The sequence below is a fragment of the Colobus angolensis genome, unplaced genomic scaffold (assembly GCF_000951035.1).
Source record: "Colobus angolensis palliatus isolate OR3802 unplaced genomic scaffold, Cang.pa_1.0 Scaffold142, whole genome shotgun sequence".
NCBI classification, from domain to species: Eukaryota; Metazoa; Chordata; class Mammalia; order Primates; family Cercopithecidae; genus Colobus; species Colobus angolensis.
In genome coordinates this window covers 3700450-3716446 of record NW_012114511.1, presented here as the reverse complement: position 1 = coordinate 3716446, position 15997 = coordinate 3700450, and the positions used below count along the sequence as shown (strand labels likewise).

Genomic DNA, 15997 nt, shown 5'->3' with positions numbered 1-15997 from the left:
CGGCGCGCCCCCGGCACCTGCTGTGGCCGGGCATGCGCCTCCGACCCTCAGTGCCCTGCCTTCCTTGAATCGCTTGTTCATCTTTCTTGGGTTTCAAGCCCTAGGCTGTTGTCGTGGAGTTCTCCATGGTTACATCTTGAAATCGACCCCTGCCCACCTCCTGCCCTACCCACATCAAGCGCTTACTGTGTGCCAGCCCCTATGCTAAGAGCTTCACTGCGTTGCCAGTGAATTCTCTTGACCACCCTATAAGGCAGCAGCTATAAATGCCCTCATTTTGAAGATAAGGGAATGAGAAGCTTAAGGCTCAATAATCTGTTGAGAGTCACAAAGCCACCAAGTCATGCTGCTAAGATAACCCCAGGAAGCCTACTTTAAACAGGTTACATCTCCTACTGCTGACTAGCAAACTCTCCTCCTCATCACAGGCCCTGGAGACATCCACCTGAGCTCCCGAGTCACAGGTACAGCCGCACCTGTTCACCCCACTCCTTCTCACCCCCGTTGAAAGAGGATCTCCCCTGGCCAGATCCGTTTTGTTTTTTTTTTTGAGACAGGGTCTCACTCTGTCGCTCACCCTGGAGTGCAGTGGCACAACCTCAGCACACCTCCTGGGTTTGAGTGATCCTCCCACCTCAGCCTCCCGAGTAGCTGGGACTACAGGCCCAAGCCACAACCGGCTAATTTGTTTGTTTGTTTTGTCAAGACAGGCTTTTGCAATATTGCCCAGGCTGGTCTCAAACTCCTGAGCTCAAGCGATCCACCCGCCTCAGCCTCCCAAAGTGCTGGGATCACAGGTGTGAGTCACTGGGCTGCTGGTCTGCTTTTTCACGTTGTCAGCTCCTTAGCTTTGCAGGGGAACAGAGCTTTATGCTCTCCATGTGGTTACTGACAACAAAAAGGGTCAACCTTCTTTTCAAACAGAGGGGCTGGGAGAGGGGTCTGGGGCTCCAGTTCCACCCCCATCAGCAAGCACTAGTGGCAGTGAATGTCCTGATTCTAAAGACATTTATATCCAGAATGTAGGCTAGCCTGCCTCCTGACCTTCAGCAAAGCAACCAACTTCCCACCATCCACCAACCCCCCAGCCCTATTGCTCTCCTTTCCTGTCCCATTTTAAAGCTTCAGCATTCCTCTACCCTTTATGTTGAGGTGTAATCCTTCGGGTGACCACAGCATCAACCTGTGCCCATCTGGGCTGAAAGGACACATTCAGAACTGTGTATTTCAAAGAGTCATGGTCTTATTCAAGCTCAGTATCCCTGAACCACACAATGGTCTATTTCTAACCTGATAAATTATATTTCCAGGTTCAAACACTTTGGAAGATGTTTCCCAAAAGGTTCCAGAGAAGCAGCCTCTGATAACCCCTCTTGCTATTCTTTACAACTTCCTCTCCAGAAAGCCTCTTCTAACTGGAATGCAGTCTGTTCTCACCTCACAATAAAACACTTTAATTACTGCTTGATAAATCCCACATGAGTCTCCCACCATCTCTAAGGTGGATCTATGGCCACACACTACATGTGGGCAGCCAGGCCGCCTGTTTAAGAATCCCACCACAGACTGTCCAACTTTGCTGAGACCACAAACAAAGGCCCTTCCCCCCAGACTTTGCCACAGGAAGGGAGGACCCCACCTTTCCCACTCCATTCACAGAGCATGAAGTATGGGGAAACATATCTCTCTTCCTACCCTCTAACGCATGTGGCCCCTACCCCTTACCCCCAATTCTCCAAACCATACTAACCGCACCCCAGCAATTTCCCTTCTCCCAACATGGCACAGCCTCAACAAGCAAAGAAAAATATCTGGGTGTAGCACAGTCATGAAGACCTGAAAACGAATCCCCCACCCCCAATCCAACTCCCAATCTGATGCTGATTTTAGAAGGGTTGGTATGCAAATAATTTAGTCCACTCCAAACAGATTTGTTAGATTTTTAATAAGAACATGGAAATCCCAATCAGCCCTTCAACAAAATTAAAATACAGAAAGTGAAATTAAAAGTATTCTACATTAAATGACTTTTATTTTTTAAAAAAAGTAACTGTGAACATATAAACAGCCTGCAGGGCACTACAGTACAGCTGGAGAGAGATACATTTTCCAATGTACCTATGGGCCAATGAATTCCACCATTTTCAAATAAATCCTTAATCAGACTCCACTCAGTTGGAAGGTTTTGCTGAAAATACTTCTGGATAAAAAACAAAAAACCTCATGTTGGAAATCAACTGTCCTTCCCATTTGGAAACGTTAAGAGGAGTCCCCAGGGAACACTGGTAATAGGTGAAAATGGTTCCTGGAGTCACCAGTGTTGTACACACATGGGGAACACACCACAGCTCAGACGTGACAAAGTTCCTTCTCATAGGACTGTTCCCTCAAGGTGAGACTAAGATGGGAGGGGGAGAAACTAAAAGAATCCTAAAAAAGCCAATTTTAAAAAATTCTGCTTTGGCTGATTTTGTGCTATAATGGGTAGCTGATTTCTAAAAATCATATTTCTTCAAAGAGTTTTATATCGAAAGGAAGACTAAATGTAATGTGCCTTTCCTCATAATCCAGGAAAACAACTGTGGTATTTCAAAAATTCTAAAAATATCTACTTTCATGAAATAGTAACTATTTCACTACAAACCTATTTTTCACTAAATACACACATTTCCTAATCCTGGAGCCTCCTGGGAAAAGCAGTGGGTTCTCCCTGGGTCTTGCCAGACTCCGGTGTTCACAGGAGAGTGTGGGGAATGGCTTCACCCCGTCTCCTGGGATGGGCTTTGTCAGAGGTCACGTGCAGAGACGCTATCAGACTTCCACCAGGCATGTTTAAGCAATTACCCCATACTTGTACCAGTTATGTGATTTCCCCTACCTCCAAACACATTTCCATTTAACTAGGCACAAGAGGAAAAGAAAAGAAAGGTGTGCCCATGAATCTCAAATCAGGAGAATGTGCAGGAAAGCCCCACCATGTTCAGGCAATTCGGATTTCCAAAAGGCCACAGGATAGGAGGTGGCACTCTTGGCTTGGAGTCTCAAACTGTGTGTGTGAACAGTACGACTTTCCTGTGTCAACCTTCGGTGTTGAGGCAGCGTAGAAGAGAGTGGCTGGAGAGTTTGGAATACTGACCACACTGGCTCCGGGTGAAGGGCTTCTGCTCCAGCAAAGAGCCCTGCCGTTCCCTGTAAGTGTTGTGAGTGAAAGACCTGCTTCGCAGGGGAGCTTGGAGTTTCTCCATGCCTAGGACCTTGCCAGTTTGGATTCATGAGCCTTGAGAGTGCCAACCGCATCTTTCACTGCATGGTAAATGATGTTCTTCACCTAGAAAGGGTAAACAGCAAAGTCAGTTCACGGCAGCCCCATGCAAATGTATGTTCTACCTTGACTGTAAGCCTACTGGTTTAGTGGGGAAACTCCCAACAAGGACTATGCATTCCTGTATCAATCCCCACAGTCATTTACAAATCACATAGGGCATAAGGTCTGTACTCAAAAAAGAATACTGAAAGGCTATTTGATCACCATCATTTAAGGGCTTACTATGTCCTGGGCAGGCGCTGTTGCTGAGCTCTTTATGTGGACCTTCGCTTAATCCTTGCCAGAATCCTATGAGGTAGGTTCTATTATTATCACGACCAATTTACAGAGGAGAAACTGAGGAAACTAAGGCCACAGTGAACACCTGGAGAAATTTGCTTCCTTACATAGTTAAGAGGCTTCCTTAAGGTTCTACAGCTAATAAGGATGCATTAAAACAAGAGTGGAAAGCAGGATTATGGCCTATTTTTTCCCTTTGTGCTTATATGTTTTCTGATTTGGATATATTACCTGTGAAATTGGAACATACAATAAAAGTTATTGAAAAAAGTAAACAGGCATATTAAAGTGAAGATAATAAAGACAGTTTTCTTTTAAAGGGCTGACAAGAGAGTTGAGGTTATTTCTGCGGAAGAAAAGTGGGGAAATGCAAAGGGGAAGGGGACATGGGGGCTTCAACCATGTAGCTGCTGTATATGTATGTGTGCTGTACTTTCTTAAGCTGGCTCATGGGCATCCAAGTCCCTCTTATGCTATTCTCCATTAATTTTTTTGCATTGCTTCAACAAAGATTTATGAATACCTACTATGTGTCAGACATTGTGCTAAGGAAAAGCAATGAGTAAAACAGTAAAATTCTTGCCTTCACAGAGCTTAAATAGCTTACATTCTAGTAGGGTTAAGTAACAGATTAAAAAAAAATAATAATAATATATATATATACACACACACACACACTAGAGAAAAAATAAAGCAGTGAAAGTGGGACTGGGAGTAGCAGGAGTTGTTATTCTAAACAGGGTAGTCAGGAGAGGTCTTTTTTTTTTTTTTGAGATGGAGTCTCACACTGTTGCCCAGGCTGGAGCGCAGTGGCACCATCTCAGCTCACTGCAACCTCTGCCTCCTGGGTTCAAGTGATTCTCCTGTCTCAGCCTCCTGAGTAACTGGGACTACAGGCGCCCGCCACCATGCCTGGCTAATTTTTGTATTTTTAGTAGAGATGGGGGGTTTCACCACATTGGCCAGGCTGGTCTTGAATTCCTGACCTTGTGATCTGCCTGCCTCGGCCTCCCAAAGTGTTGGGATTACAGGCATGAGCCACTGCGCCTAGCCTGTTTTTTGTTTTTAAATAAAGAGACAGAGTCTGTTGCCCAGGCTGGAGTGTAGTGGGGCGATCACAGGTCACGATAGCTTCAAAACTCCTGGGCTCAAGTGATCCTCCCACTTCAGTCTCCTGAGTGGCTGTGACTGCAGACACACACCCAACATCCCTAGCTCAAGGAAAGGTGTTATGGGTAAGGTGACATGTTACCTTTATATTCTCATTCTATTTAAACACCAATGTTGGACGGGCACGGTGACTCACACCTGTAATCTCAGCATTTTGGGAAGCTGAGGCAGGTGGATCACCTGAGGTTGGGAGTTCAAGACCAGCCTGGCCAACATGGCAAAACCCCGTTTCTACTAAAAATAAAAAAATTAGCTTGGTGTGGTGATGTGTGCCTGTAATCCCCAGATACTCGGGAGGCTGAGGCAGGAGAATCACTTGAACTCGGGAGGCAGAGGTTGCAGTGAGACAAGATCACGCCACTGCACTGCAGCCTGGGCAACAGAGCGGGACTCTATCTTGATAAACAAACAAACAAAAACCAATGTTGATTATACTTTGTATTAAAACTTTATGGTTGGCTGGGTGCAGTGGCTCACTCCTGTAATTCCAGTGCTTTGGGAGGCAGAGGCGGGCAGATCACCTGAAGGTTCAAGACCAGCCTAGCCAAAATGGTGAAACTGCGTCTCTACCAAAAAATACAAAAATTATCTCTGGGTGTGGTGGCGCATGTGTGTAATCCCAGCTACATGGGAGGCTGAGGCAGGAGAATCACTTGAACCCAGGAGATGAAGGATGCAGTAAGCCAAGATCACACCATTGCATTTTAGCTTTGGCGACAGAGTAAGACCCTGTCTCAAAAAAAAAAAAAAAAAAAAAAAGAACCGCTAGAGAGGTGGATCATGAGGTCAGGAGTTCAAGACCAGCCTGGACAAGATGTTGAAACCCTGTCTCTATTAAAAAACTACAAAAATGAGCCGGGCACAGTGGCAGGTGCCTGTAATCCCAGCTACCTGAGAGGCTGAGGCAGGAGAACTGCTTGAACCCAGACGGCGGAGGTTGCAGTGAGCCGATATCATGCCGCTGCACTCCAGCATGGGTGACAGATGAGACTCTGTCAAAAAAAAAAAAAACAAAAGAAAAAAAGAAGAAAGAAGTTGGGTGCGGTGGCTCACGCCTATAATTCCAGCACTTTGGGAGGCCGAGATGGGCGGATCACGAGGTCAGGAGATCGAGACCATCCACAAGGTGAAACCCCGTTTCTACTAAAAGTACAAAAAATTAGCCCGGCGTGGTGGCGGGCGTCTATAGTCTCAGCTACATGGGAGGGTGAGGCAGGAGAATGGCGTGAACCCGCAAGGTGGAGCTTGCAGTGAGCCGAGATCACGCCACTGCACTGCAGCCTGGGCAACAAGGCAAGACTCTGTCTCAAGAAAGGAAAGGGAAAAGGGAAAAGGGAAAAGGGAAAAGGGAAAGGGAAAGGGAAAGGAAAAGGAAAAGGAAAAGGAAAAGGAAAAGGAAAGGAAAGGAAAAACACATCAGACTCAAGAGTTGAAGGTGATTGAATCTACCAGCAATTAAGAAAAACCTCTTCTGGCTGGGTGCGGTGGCTCACGCCTGTAATCCCAGCACTTTGGGAGGCCAAGGCAGGCAGATCCCAAGGTCAGGAGATGGAGACCATCCTGGCTAACATGGTGAAACCCCATCTCTACTAAAAATACAAAAAAATAGCCAGGTGTGGTGGCAGACGCCTATAGTCCCAGCTACTTGGGAGGCTGAGGCAGGAGAATGGCGTGAACCTGGGAGGTGAAGGTTGCAGTGAGCCGAGATCATGCCACTGCACTCCAGCCTGGGCAACAGAGCGAGACTGTCTCAAAAAAAAAATAAAATAAAATAAAAGAGAGAAAGAAAGAATCTTCAATCTGATCTATCAACAACCAAAGAAAATATACTTGAGCCACAGGCATGCCACAGTGAAAGCCTAGAGAATTCTGCTTCCTTATTCTGTCTTTTTTTTTTTTTGAGACGGTGTCTCGCTCTGTCACCCAGGCTAGAGTGCAGAGGCACGATCTCAGCTCACTGCAACCTCTGCCTCCCAGGTTCTAGCGATTCTCCTGTCTCAGCCTCCTGAGTAGCTGGGACTACAGGCACGTGCCACCACGCCCGGCTAATTTTTTGTGTTTTTAGTAGAGATGGGGTATCAACATATTAGTCGGGATGGTCTCGATCTCCTGACCTCGTGATCCACCCACCTTCGCCTCCCAAAGTGCTGGTATTACAGGCATGAGCCACCGTGCCTGGCTCTCTTTGTTCTTTTTATGCAATTAAACTACCTAAGTGTATTAATGATGAAATTCTGCCTTAAAATTCCAATCCATTTCAACAGCAGAGGAAATCTAATCTGATTGTTCAGCTCTGCTCTACAAGGGGATACAGTTCTTAGGGACATGAACTGTAATCCCTAGCAGAGCTCTAAGAAATTGAGTCTGCATAGAAATCTGCTATGAGAAGCAGCTTTGGCGCAATATTTATTCTCAAAAACATGCTTAGAACACACTGCCATAGTGCTTTTCCCACCTTTTGGGGAGGTCTGTCTAGTTAGTTACTAACACTAGTAATACTATAACTCTGAAGGGGAGAGAAATGAGGACTGTCACAACAGAAATGATTAGGTTAAGCAGTGGCTCACACCTGTATTCCCAGTATTTTGTGAGGCTGAGGTGAAAGGATATCTTGAGCCCAGTAGTTTAAGACCAGCCTGCGCAACCTAGACCCCATTCTATTAAAAAGAAGAAAAACTTTTTTTTTTGTTTTGCTGTCACCCAGGTTGGAGTGCAGTGGCATGATTTCGGCTCACTGCAACCTCCGCCTCCCAGTTCAAACAATTCTCCTGCCTCAGTTTCCTGAGTAGCTGGGACTATAGGCATGCCCCATCATGCCCAGCTAATTTTTGTAAAAAAGAAGAAAAACTTTAAACAATTAAATGCATCCTAAAATGACTCCATATCCACAAACTTCTTCCCTGCATCATTTCTCCTCCACAATTAGACCTTTGGAGAATACCCTCAAAAAGGAGAATGTGCTTTCTGTGTAATGTATATGAGTATGCAATGAGAAAACAGAGTGGGGTAGGAGGAGGAGTTATTTACCTGCAGTTTATCCTCATGATTTGTATGAGTGTTAGAGAGATGCCTGAATTCCTGAGTCAGGCGGAAACAGTGCTTTACATGTTCTGGAGATACAAAGTCTTCTGCTACTTTTATGCAACTGTATAGATTGTGAACCTGCGAGGGGCAAAGTGCAGAGGGTAAATATCAGACATTAGAGATTTAATAATATATGGGAAACGTCCATGATATAGTTAAAAAAAACCTTAAGAAATATGTATAGTATTTCTATTTTTATAACAACACAGAAAAGCTGTAAGTGCAAATGTATAAATAAAAACAATGGCCAGGTGCAGTGGCTCATGCCTGTAATCCCAGCACTTTGGGAGGCCGAGGCAGGTTGATTGCTTGAGCTCAGGAGTTCAAGACCAGCCTAGACAACATGGTGAAACCCAGTCTCTACCACAAAAAAAAAAGGGCGGGGGGGAATACATAAAAATATTAGTATTTGCACAGAAAATGCTCTGGAAAAATATACACCAACTGTTAACAGTAGGCTACCTCTGAGGAAAGCAACTAAATTGGGAAGGTAGGATAAGGGGATTGATAAAGAGTATGCTACAAGTAGCTGAGCTAGGACTTGTCACTTTTTCTTACCTCGCATTGTTTTAAATTTTATTTTTTTTTTGAGACTGAGGCTCGCTCTTGTTGCCCAGGCTGGAGTGCAATGGCGCGATCTTGGCTCACTGCAACCTCCACCTCCCGGGTTCAAGCGATTCTCCCGCCTCAGCCTCCTGAGTAGCTGGATTATAGGCATGTGCCACCACGCCTGGCTAATTTTGTATTTTTAGTAGAGATGGGAGTTCACCATGTTGGTCGGGCTGGTCTTGAACTCCCGACCTCAGGTGATCTGCCTGCCTCGGCCTCCAAAGTGCTGGGATTACGGGCGTGAGCCACTGTGCCCAGCCCTGTTTAAAAATTTTTAAATGAACCTTTACGTTACAAGGAAGAAAATAAAAGCATAAAATAAGTTGCAGCATAAGAGAAATCAGTCTGATCTAGCTACTTAAATCTCTTGGTAGATTAGCAAGAAAGACAGAAATAAGAAGCCCATGGAACTGTCCAGCCCAACCCCCAAGCAGTAACCCACCTGGTGTGGGGCTCCAGCAGGTATGAAAACAGCATCACCTAGGAACTGCACGATAGCCCAGCCTTGCACACCATACTCCTCATAAAGTCGCTTACGGAGGGTCTGGTCCAGGTACCAACTTTGGTCATGAATTGGGTCATGATCAGGGGGGTTCTCTTGGCCCTGTTCTTCTCCAACCTGAAGCCACAATCAAATCCAAAGATGGGAAAATTAAACATTATTGACAGTGTAAATCCAACTTGCTGTAGCAATGTCCTAAGATGGGGTGGGGATGGCAAAACTATTCTAGTCAACATCCTCTAGGTGTGGATTCAAGCCTTTGGGCTTTGCCACCAGAGATACCATGGCCAACAGGTCTTTAATGCCAAGGGACTCTACATGAGAAACCCTAGATAGGGTGTCTCAGCATCCAGACCCTTGATATGTGAGCTGGAAGCAGAGCCCACCCAGGGGCATACCTTTCGGAGCAGCTCCCGGATCTTCTCTGCATCCTTGGCTGCATATATGTGCCATAAAGCACCTGGCTTCTCTTTTCCATCATGAATCCTCTGCTTTGTCACCTCATCAGCATCTCCCTCGTCAATTGTCTTGAGTACCTCTGAAAAGGGCAAAATGACACTTTCAATGTAGTCAGCCATTTTAGTACCACTAAGTAAAACGAAACATCCAATTCAAACAAACTGAGTTTTTACTCTTCTCCATCTCTGGAATAATGTAAGGCAGAATCAAAGAATCAAAATTCATACCGGTCTAAGCTCCCTACACACAGAATAACATTAAACCTTCCTTACTTATTAGAGATTCAGCATTTTTGGAGGTATAATTTCTCCTTAACACATACTTTTTGCTTAAACTGTGTAGCCATATCTTATGTTTAACTTGCAGGTTATTTTCCGCTACAAGTATATGGAGTCTATATATGTTCTCAAGACCCCTTCAAACACTAGGATTCTGAATTTAAGTCCACAAAGCATAAAGCATCACTGGCAAGTGAAGAGGGTTGGCTTCTAATGCTTGTCTATTATAATGACCTAAAAAACACCATCATGAATGTTGCAGGTGTGCAGAATCCAAGGCAAACGTAGGTTGGGCATGGTGGCTTATGTCTATCATGTCTCAAAATGCTGGGCCAGCATTTTGAGAGGCTGAGGCGGGCGGATCACCCGAGGTTGGGAGTTCGAGCCCAGCCCGGCCAACACGGTGAAACCCCGTCTGTACTAAAAATACAAAAATTAGCCGAGTGTGGTGGCACATGCCTGTAATCCCAGCTACTTGGGAGGCTGAGGCCTGAGAATTGCTTGAACCCAGGAGGCGGAGGTTGCAGGAAAAGAAAAGAAAAAAAAAGCAAATGTAAAACCAGGCACAGTGGCCTTGCCTGTAGGCCCAGTTACTTGGGAGGCTGAGGTGGGAGGAATGCTGGAGCCCAGGAGTTTGAAGCCAGTCTCAGCAACATAGTGAGACTCTATTTCAAAAAAAACCAAAAAAACAAAACAAAACAAATTATCCCTGAACCTTGAGATTTTGAGTTACTTATTTTCTTTTAAAAAAGTATTCCTTTTTCCAAAATTTCCATGATGAACAGGTATTAATTTTAACACTAAGATGGCAGGAAGTATAAATATAGCAAAATATCACTTTTATGCTTCATTTTTATGAAGGTCCTGGCTTTATCATCTGTCACTCCACAGCTGACCTTCATTTCTCTTTGTGAGGCTACAAAGTAGAACAGGGTAGCATTTCTAGAAAGAGACTCTAGTCAAAGATATGCAAAGTGGTATTCTTCTCTACTAGAACTTCCCCCTTTACCTAGCAACATCCACTGGGCCACTTCCCATTAGGCCTGGAAGAAACAAGAAAAAGCCACTAGAGGAATAAGAAAAGAAAAAAGAAGCTGGGTGCAGCGGCTGATGCCTGTAATCCCAGCACTTTAGGCAGGCAGATAACCTGAGGTCAGGAGTTTGAGACCAGCCTGGCCAACATGGCGAAACTCATCTATACTAAAAATACAAAAATTAGCCGGGCGTGGTGGCAGGCGCCTGTAAAGGCGCCTGTAATCCCAGGAGGCTGATGCAGGAGAATTGCTTGAACTCGGGAGGCAGCGGAGGTTGCAGTGAGCCAAGATTGCGCCACTGCACTCAGAGCAAGGCGAGACTCTGTCTCCAAAAAAAAAAAAAAAAAAAAGGAAAAAGGAAAAGCCACTGGCCCTAAGGATGAAAACACCCAACTGCTGTATTCCCAAGACAAAGACAAAGCCTCACCATCCTGAAGCAGCAGATTCTAGAAAGCATACCTTCATCATGAGCACCCTCCCCGATGGGAATCCCAACATACACCATCACATTAACAGCATCAGACACATCTAAATGAAGATTTGTTGTACCAACTCTTCTATCTTCTGCTGTTATCAACCCTGAAGGAGAAAGAAAAATATGCAAGGTGAAGGGCCAATATTCGGAAGAATCCACATCAACGCTACATCTGCAAATATGCTCAAGGGTGTTCTTAAATGAGTAAAATTAGGAGAGTGAAGTCTATTTGTTTATGAAAAAATCACTTTCATCTTTTTTATACTGTTTTAAGACTGATTTCTCATTGACGCTGGCCACAGAACAAATCTACCTCCAAAAAACGATCTCTCCATGAAAAACAAAACAGATACGGGCATTAGGTGTATTCAGATAAAGCTGAGCTTTCACTGTGATTTAGGTCATCACTGGCCTTCACAAAGCACTGGCTGGGTAGCATGGCACCCAGACCTCTTCATTATTATTTTGTCAAGTCTCTTAGACTCGAGAATATGGCTCCTTAGGTACAGTTTTTGACATGAAACTTCCTCACTACTGGAGACATGTAAGCTTATGGTTTGGGCACACATGGATGTTACGAAAACCAGTATGACAAAAGCAAACATATTCAAGACTATCTTGGATACTATTCACTTCTCTAGCACTTGCCTGCAATCATCTCTATACCTGACATTGACCACAGATCTCCCTCTATAGTTGAAATAAGAACGACAGTCCCCCAAAAGAGCAATTTTAACCTCTCCCTCATACCATAGGCGTTGTACATCTTGGGGCCCAGATCAGGCCTTACAAAGTAGCTAGGTAGCCTAGAGGCCAGATTGAGCCTGCCATCTCGTTTGGTATATTCTGGCAGAGGAAGGTTCTCCATCAGATCTTCAAACCTATAAAAGTGCAGGAAAGATGACTTAGCTTGTTATAGGGGAAGAAAGCCAACAGACAAAGTTCACTTTTCTGTGACTACTCTGTGATGGCTTCTGAAGATGACACCATCGCAGGTCACTAACCTGGTTGGCATCATGTCTCGAAAATCTTCCCCAGGAGGCCAGTCCTTGAGTTTGAGCACCATTGGCTGCCCATCTTCTGACCGTAGTCGTTCTGGAAGACAGAGAGTACTCCCACAAACATCTGCTGGTTTGGCTGGTGTCCGATTTTCAACAGTGACTAAGTTTTAGGAGACTAACCTCTTTTTTTTTTTGAAACAGAGTCTTGCTCTGTCACCCGGGCTGGAGTGTAGTGGCACGATCTTGGCTCACTGCAACCTCTGCCTCCCAGTTTCAAGCGATTCTCCTGCCTCAGCCTCCTGAGTAGCTGGGATTACAGGCGACCACCACCACGCCCAGCTAATTTTTGTATTTTTAGTAGAGATGGGTTTTTGCCATGTTGGCCAGGCTGGTCTCGAACTCCTGACCTCAGATGATCCGCCTGCCTTGGCTTCCCAAAGTGCTGGGATTACAGGCATAAGGCACTGTGCCCGGTCTAGGAGACTAACCTTTTATTTCAGACTTGTAAACCCCCATAATGGACTAGGTGGGCTTTGTTTTCCTCACTCACTACTTTAGTGTGTGTCTTATTTTTCCATCTTACAGGGATTCTATCCCCTTTCCTCAGAGTAAAGTGCTCTGCACAGCCCATGCAATCACATGATTAAGTCCAGGCATGCTCTGAGAGTCATGCAATTGCCATGTAAGCTACAGAGTTGGCACCAGGGCAGAATGTTCCCCCACCAAGTGGGTATAATTTGGATTTATTTATTTATTTTTGAGACAGAGTCTCACTCCATCACCCAGGCTGGAGTGCAGTGGTGCCACCTTGGCTCATTGCAACCTCTGCCTCCTGGGTTCAAGTGATTCTCCTGCCTCAGCTGTCCTGAGTAGCTGGGATTATAGGCACACACCATGCTGGGCTAATTTTTGTATTTTTAGTAGAGACGGGGTTTCGCTAAGTTGGCCAGGCTGGTCTTGAACTCCTGACCCCAAGTGATCCATGCCTCTGCCTCCGAAAGGACTGAAATTACAGGAGTGAGTGACTGCGCCTGGCTGATTTTAATTTTTAATTAATTTATTTCTTCAAGTCCCTATTATGCCCCAGAATATAATTTATTATTCAAGGGCAGAGCTGGGCATATAGATGCTTATTTTCCAGTCTGCTATTACTGAACTAGATATGAAAGCTACTTACTGCATATGATCTCAAAACCATCCCAGAAATCCCGAACTTTCACATCGGAAATTATAGCACAGTTCCTGCAGTTCACCAAGTCTACATCCTGGTCTCCAAATTCCTGGCTAAAGGCTTCTGGCTTCCAGAGCTCAGACTTGAGCTTTTTATGTACCCCCGAAACCAGCACTGGCTGTGGAAACAAAAATATCCCAATCAGAGCAATCGAGGAAAAACTTCTGGCTTTAGGGCTGAGACAGAATAGGAGGGTTTCCTGAGGAGGGCCTCCTCTTCTCCAGGAAGCTCTACTGTTCTTTCCCAGTTGTATAATCCATGGATTTCCACATGTCAACTAAAGTGAAAGGAAATGCTTCTACTCCATTGTTACGCTTGATTCTCACCCTGGGGAAATCACTTTTGTTGCCCTAATACCTACCACTGTTTTGAGGTGAGAGGACAAAAAGCTAACAAGTGCAATTTTGTGAACACTTCCTCATACTGAAAATGACGATGCCATGAGCTCCCCTTCCTCAAGCACCTGCTCAAGTTTTTAAAGTAGGGAGTGTTATCACACTATCAAAAAACTTGTGTGGCCTTAAAACATTTACCTAGAAAAGTACTACCCACCTCCAACCCCTCCTCTGCCCCATCTTAAAATCATACTTCTCTAAAAGTGTCATCAATGCCAGATCACCACCTAACAGACATTTCGACTGCCTTTTTAAGAACACAGAACTATATAGCTTAGAAACAAGAGGATGCAAAGTGGGTTTTTAGTAATCTCCTTGCTTTTATTTATTTATTATTTATTTTTGAGGTGGAATCTTGCTCTGTCGCCCAGGCTAGAATGTAGTGGCATGATCTTGGCTCACCACACCCTCTGCCTCCCAGGTAAAGTGATTCTCCTGCCTCACCCTCCCAAGCAGCTGGGATTACAGGCGCCCACCACCATGCCCGGCTAATTCTTTTTTGTATTTTTAGTAGACAGGATTTCACCATGTTGGCCAAGCTGGTCTTGAACTCCTGACCTCAGATGATGCGCCTGCCTTGGCCTCCCAAAGTGCTGAGATTATAGGTGTGAGCCACTGTGCCTGACCATCTCCTTGCTTTTAAAAACTCAAAACAACTCGAAGTTGCAAGGCTATTACAATAACCTAACTATGTCTAAATCTCCCTGGCAAAAAGAGAGACCTGGAATTGTCCAGGTGGCTGTGGTAGGCAGGCAGATAGTTGGCCCTTGGAACGACTTATTCTTGCTTACCTGACCTTGCTTCCAACACTCCCGGAAGATCTTCCAGTTGTTTTTGTTGCTGGGGTCATGGAGACACAGAAGCCTCCCATCACAAAGCCAGGAGTGAGAAGTATGGGGATCTAGCACATTTAAACCCATCACCATCTCCTTCACCTCCTTCTGGGTATCAGTCAAGTTGCAGGCCCGCTTTGAAGCATCTGAGGTTTTCTTATTTTCTACCACTGAGGCAATGATGTGGTCAAGAAAGTTGGGTAGGCTGGCCTTGCTCTTCACTCCCTATCAGACACAAATCCATCAGGTAATGGCATTCAAAAAACTGTCTCACAATTGTATTCACAAGGAGTTCTGACCTATCTGATTAAATTCTACAAAAGTTATTAAAATGTCTTTTATAACTGGAAGGGGGATAATAAGTCAACATCTTAAATTCTTTTATCCTTCATATTTTACCTTAACATTTAGGAAAGAAAAGTATAACAGATCCCTTCTGCCTCGAGAGATCTGAGACCTAAGAAATACCTATGGCATCAGCCATTCAGTATACAAAGCACATATGCATGTAGACTACAGGGATCATCAAATGCTGTAACTGAGTGGAATAAGGTCATTTAGTTTGAGGGTTCTAAATTTTTCCTAGCCAGCATGCCCAAGGGATACAATACTTCAATTAAGTAACTGAAGTGACTTATCAAGGCAGTGGTTTTCTACCAGGGAGTACCTCAATGAAGGGTGTAGCAGAGTGTCCAAGAGCAACTGTACATTCTGAAAGCAGTCTCCTACTCTCCATTTTTCCCTCACTATTATCCCACAGAGAATCACTCACCTGTTTCAGTTGATGGGAAAGCTAAGGCCCAGAGATGAAAGTGACATACCTAAGGTCACAGAACTGAAGGTGGGGAAGCTTTTATAAACTGGATAATCCTATGCTTCCAGTATTACTCATCCCTATCTCTATAAAGTATGTATAATCATGTAACATCATGGGAGAATCAGAAAAAGAACTGGTGGTATGATGAGGAAGTATACATGAAACATTACCCAAAGTAACTGTTTTGTTTGCTTTTAAAAAGTTACTTATCCAGGCCAGGCTTGGTGGCTCACGCCTGTTAATCCCAGCACTTTGGGAGGCCGAGGCAGGTGGATTACCTGAGGTCAGGAGTTCGAGACGAGCCTGGCCAACATGATGAAACCCTGTCTCTACTAAAAATACAAAAATTAGCCCGGTGTGGTGGCACATGCCTGTAGTCCTAGCTACTCGCTTGGGAGGCTAAGGCAGGAGAATCGTTTGAACCCGGGAGGCAGAGGTTGCAGTGAGCTGAGATCATGCCACAGCACTCCAGCTTGGGCAACAGAGTGAGACTGTGTCTCAAAAA

The 15997-nt window shown here is 44.8% G+C and overlaps 1 protein-coding gene across 2 annotated transcripts in view; it reads right to left on the bottom strand.

Annotated features, from left to right (window-relative positions):
• Positions 1-1925: 1925 nt before the first annotated feature.
• Positions 1926-15997, bottom strand: part of KDM3B (lysine (K)-specific demethylase 3B) — a 66828-nt gene continuing 52756 nt past the window's right edge. Inside the window, exons 16-24 of one of the 2 annotated variants that reach the window (XM_011935301.1) lie at positions 14634-14900; positions 13394-13565; positions 12220-12310; positions 11966-12096; positions 11200-11319; positions 9368-9507; positions 8910-9086; positions 7802-7936; positions 1926-3328 (exon numbers count right to left, since the gene is read on the bottom strand). In XM_011935301.1, the coding sequence (XP_011790691.1) occupies positions 3248-3328; positions 7802-7936; positions 8910-9086; positions 9368-9507; positions 11200-11319; positions 11966-12096; positions 12220-12310; positions 13394-13565; positions 14634-14900 (1314 nt within the window). In that variant the 3' untranslated portion in view covers positions 1926-3247. The remainder of the gene's footprint in view (positions 3329-7801; positions 7937-8909; positions 9087-9367; positions 9508-11199; positions 11320-11965; positions 12097-12219; positions 12311-13393; positions 13566-14633; positions 14901-15997) is intronic. The other variant, XM_011935300.1, reaches the window with a different exon arrangement.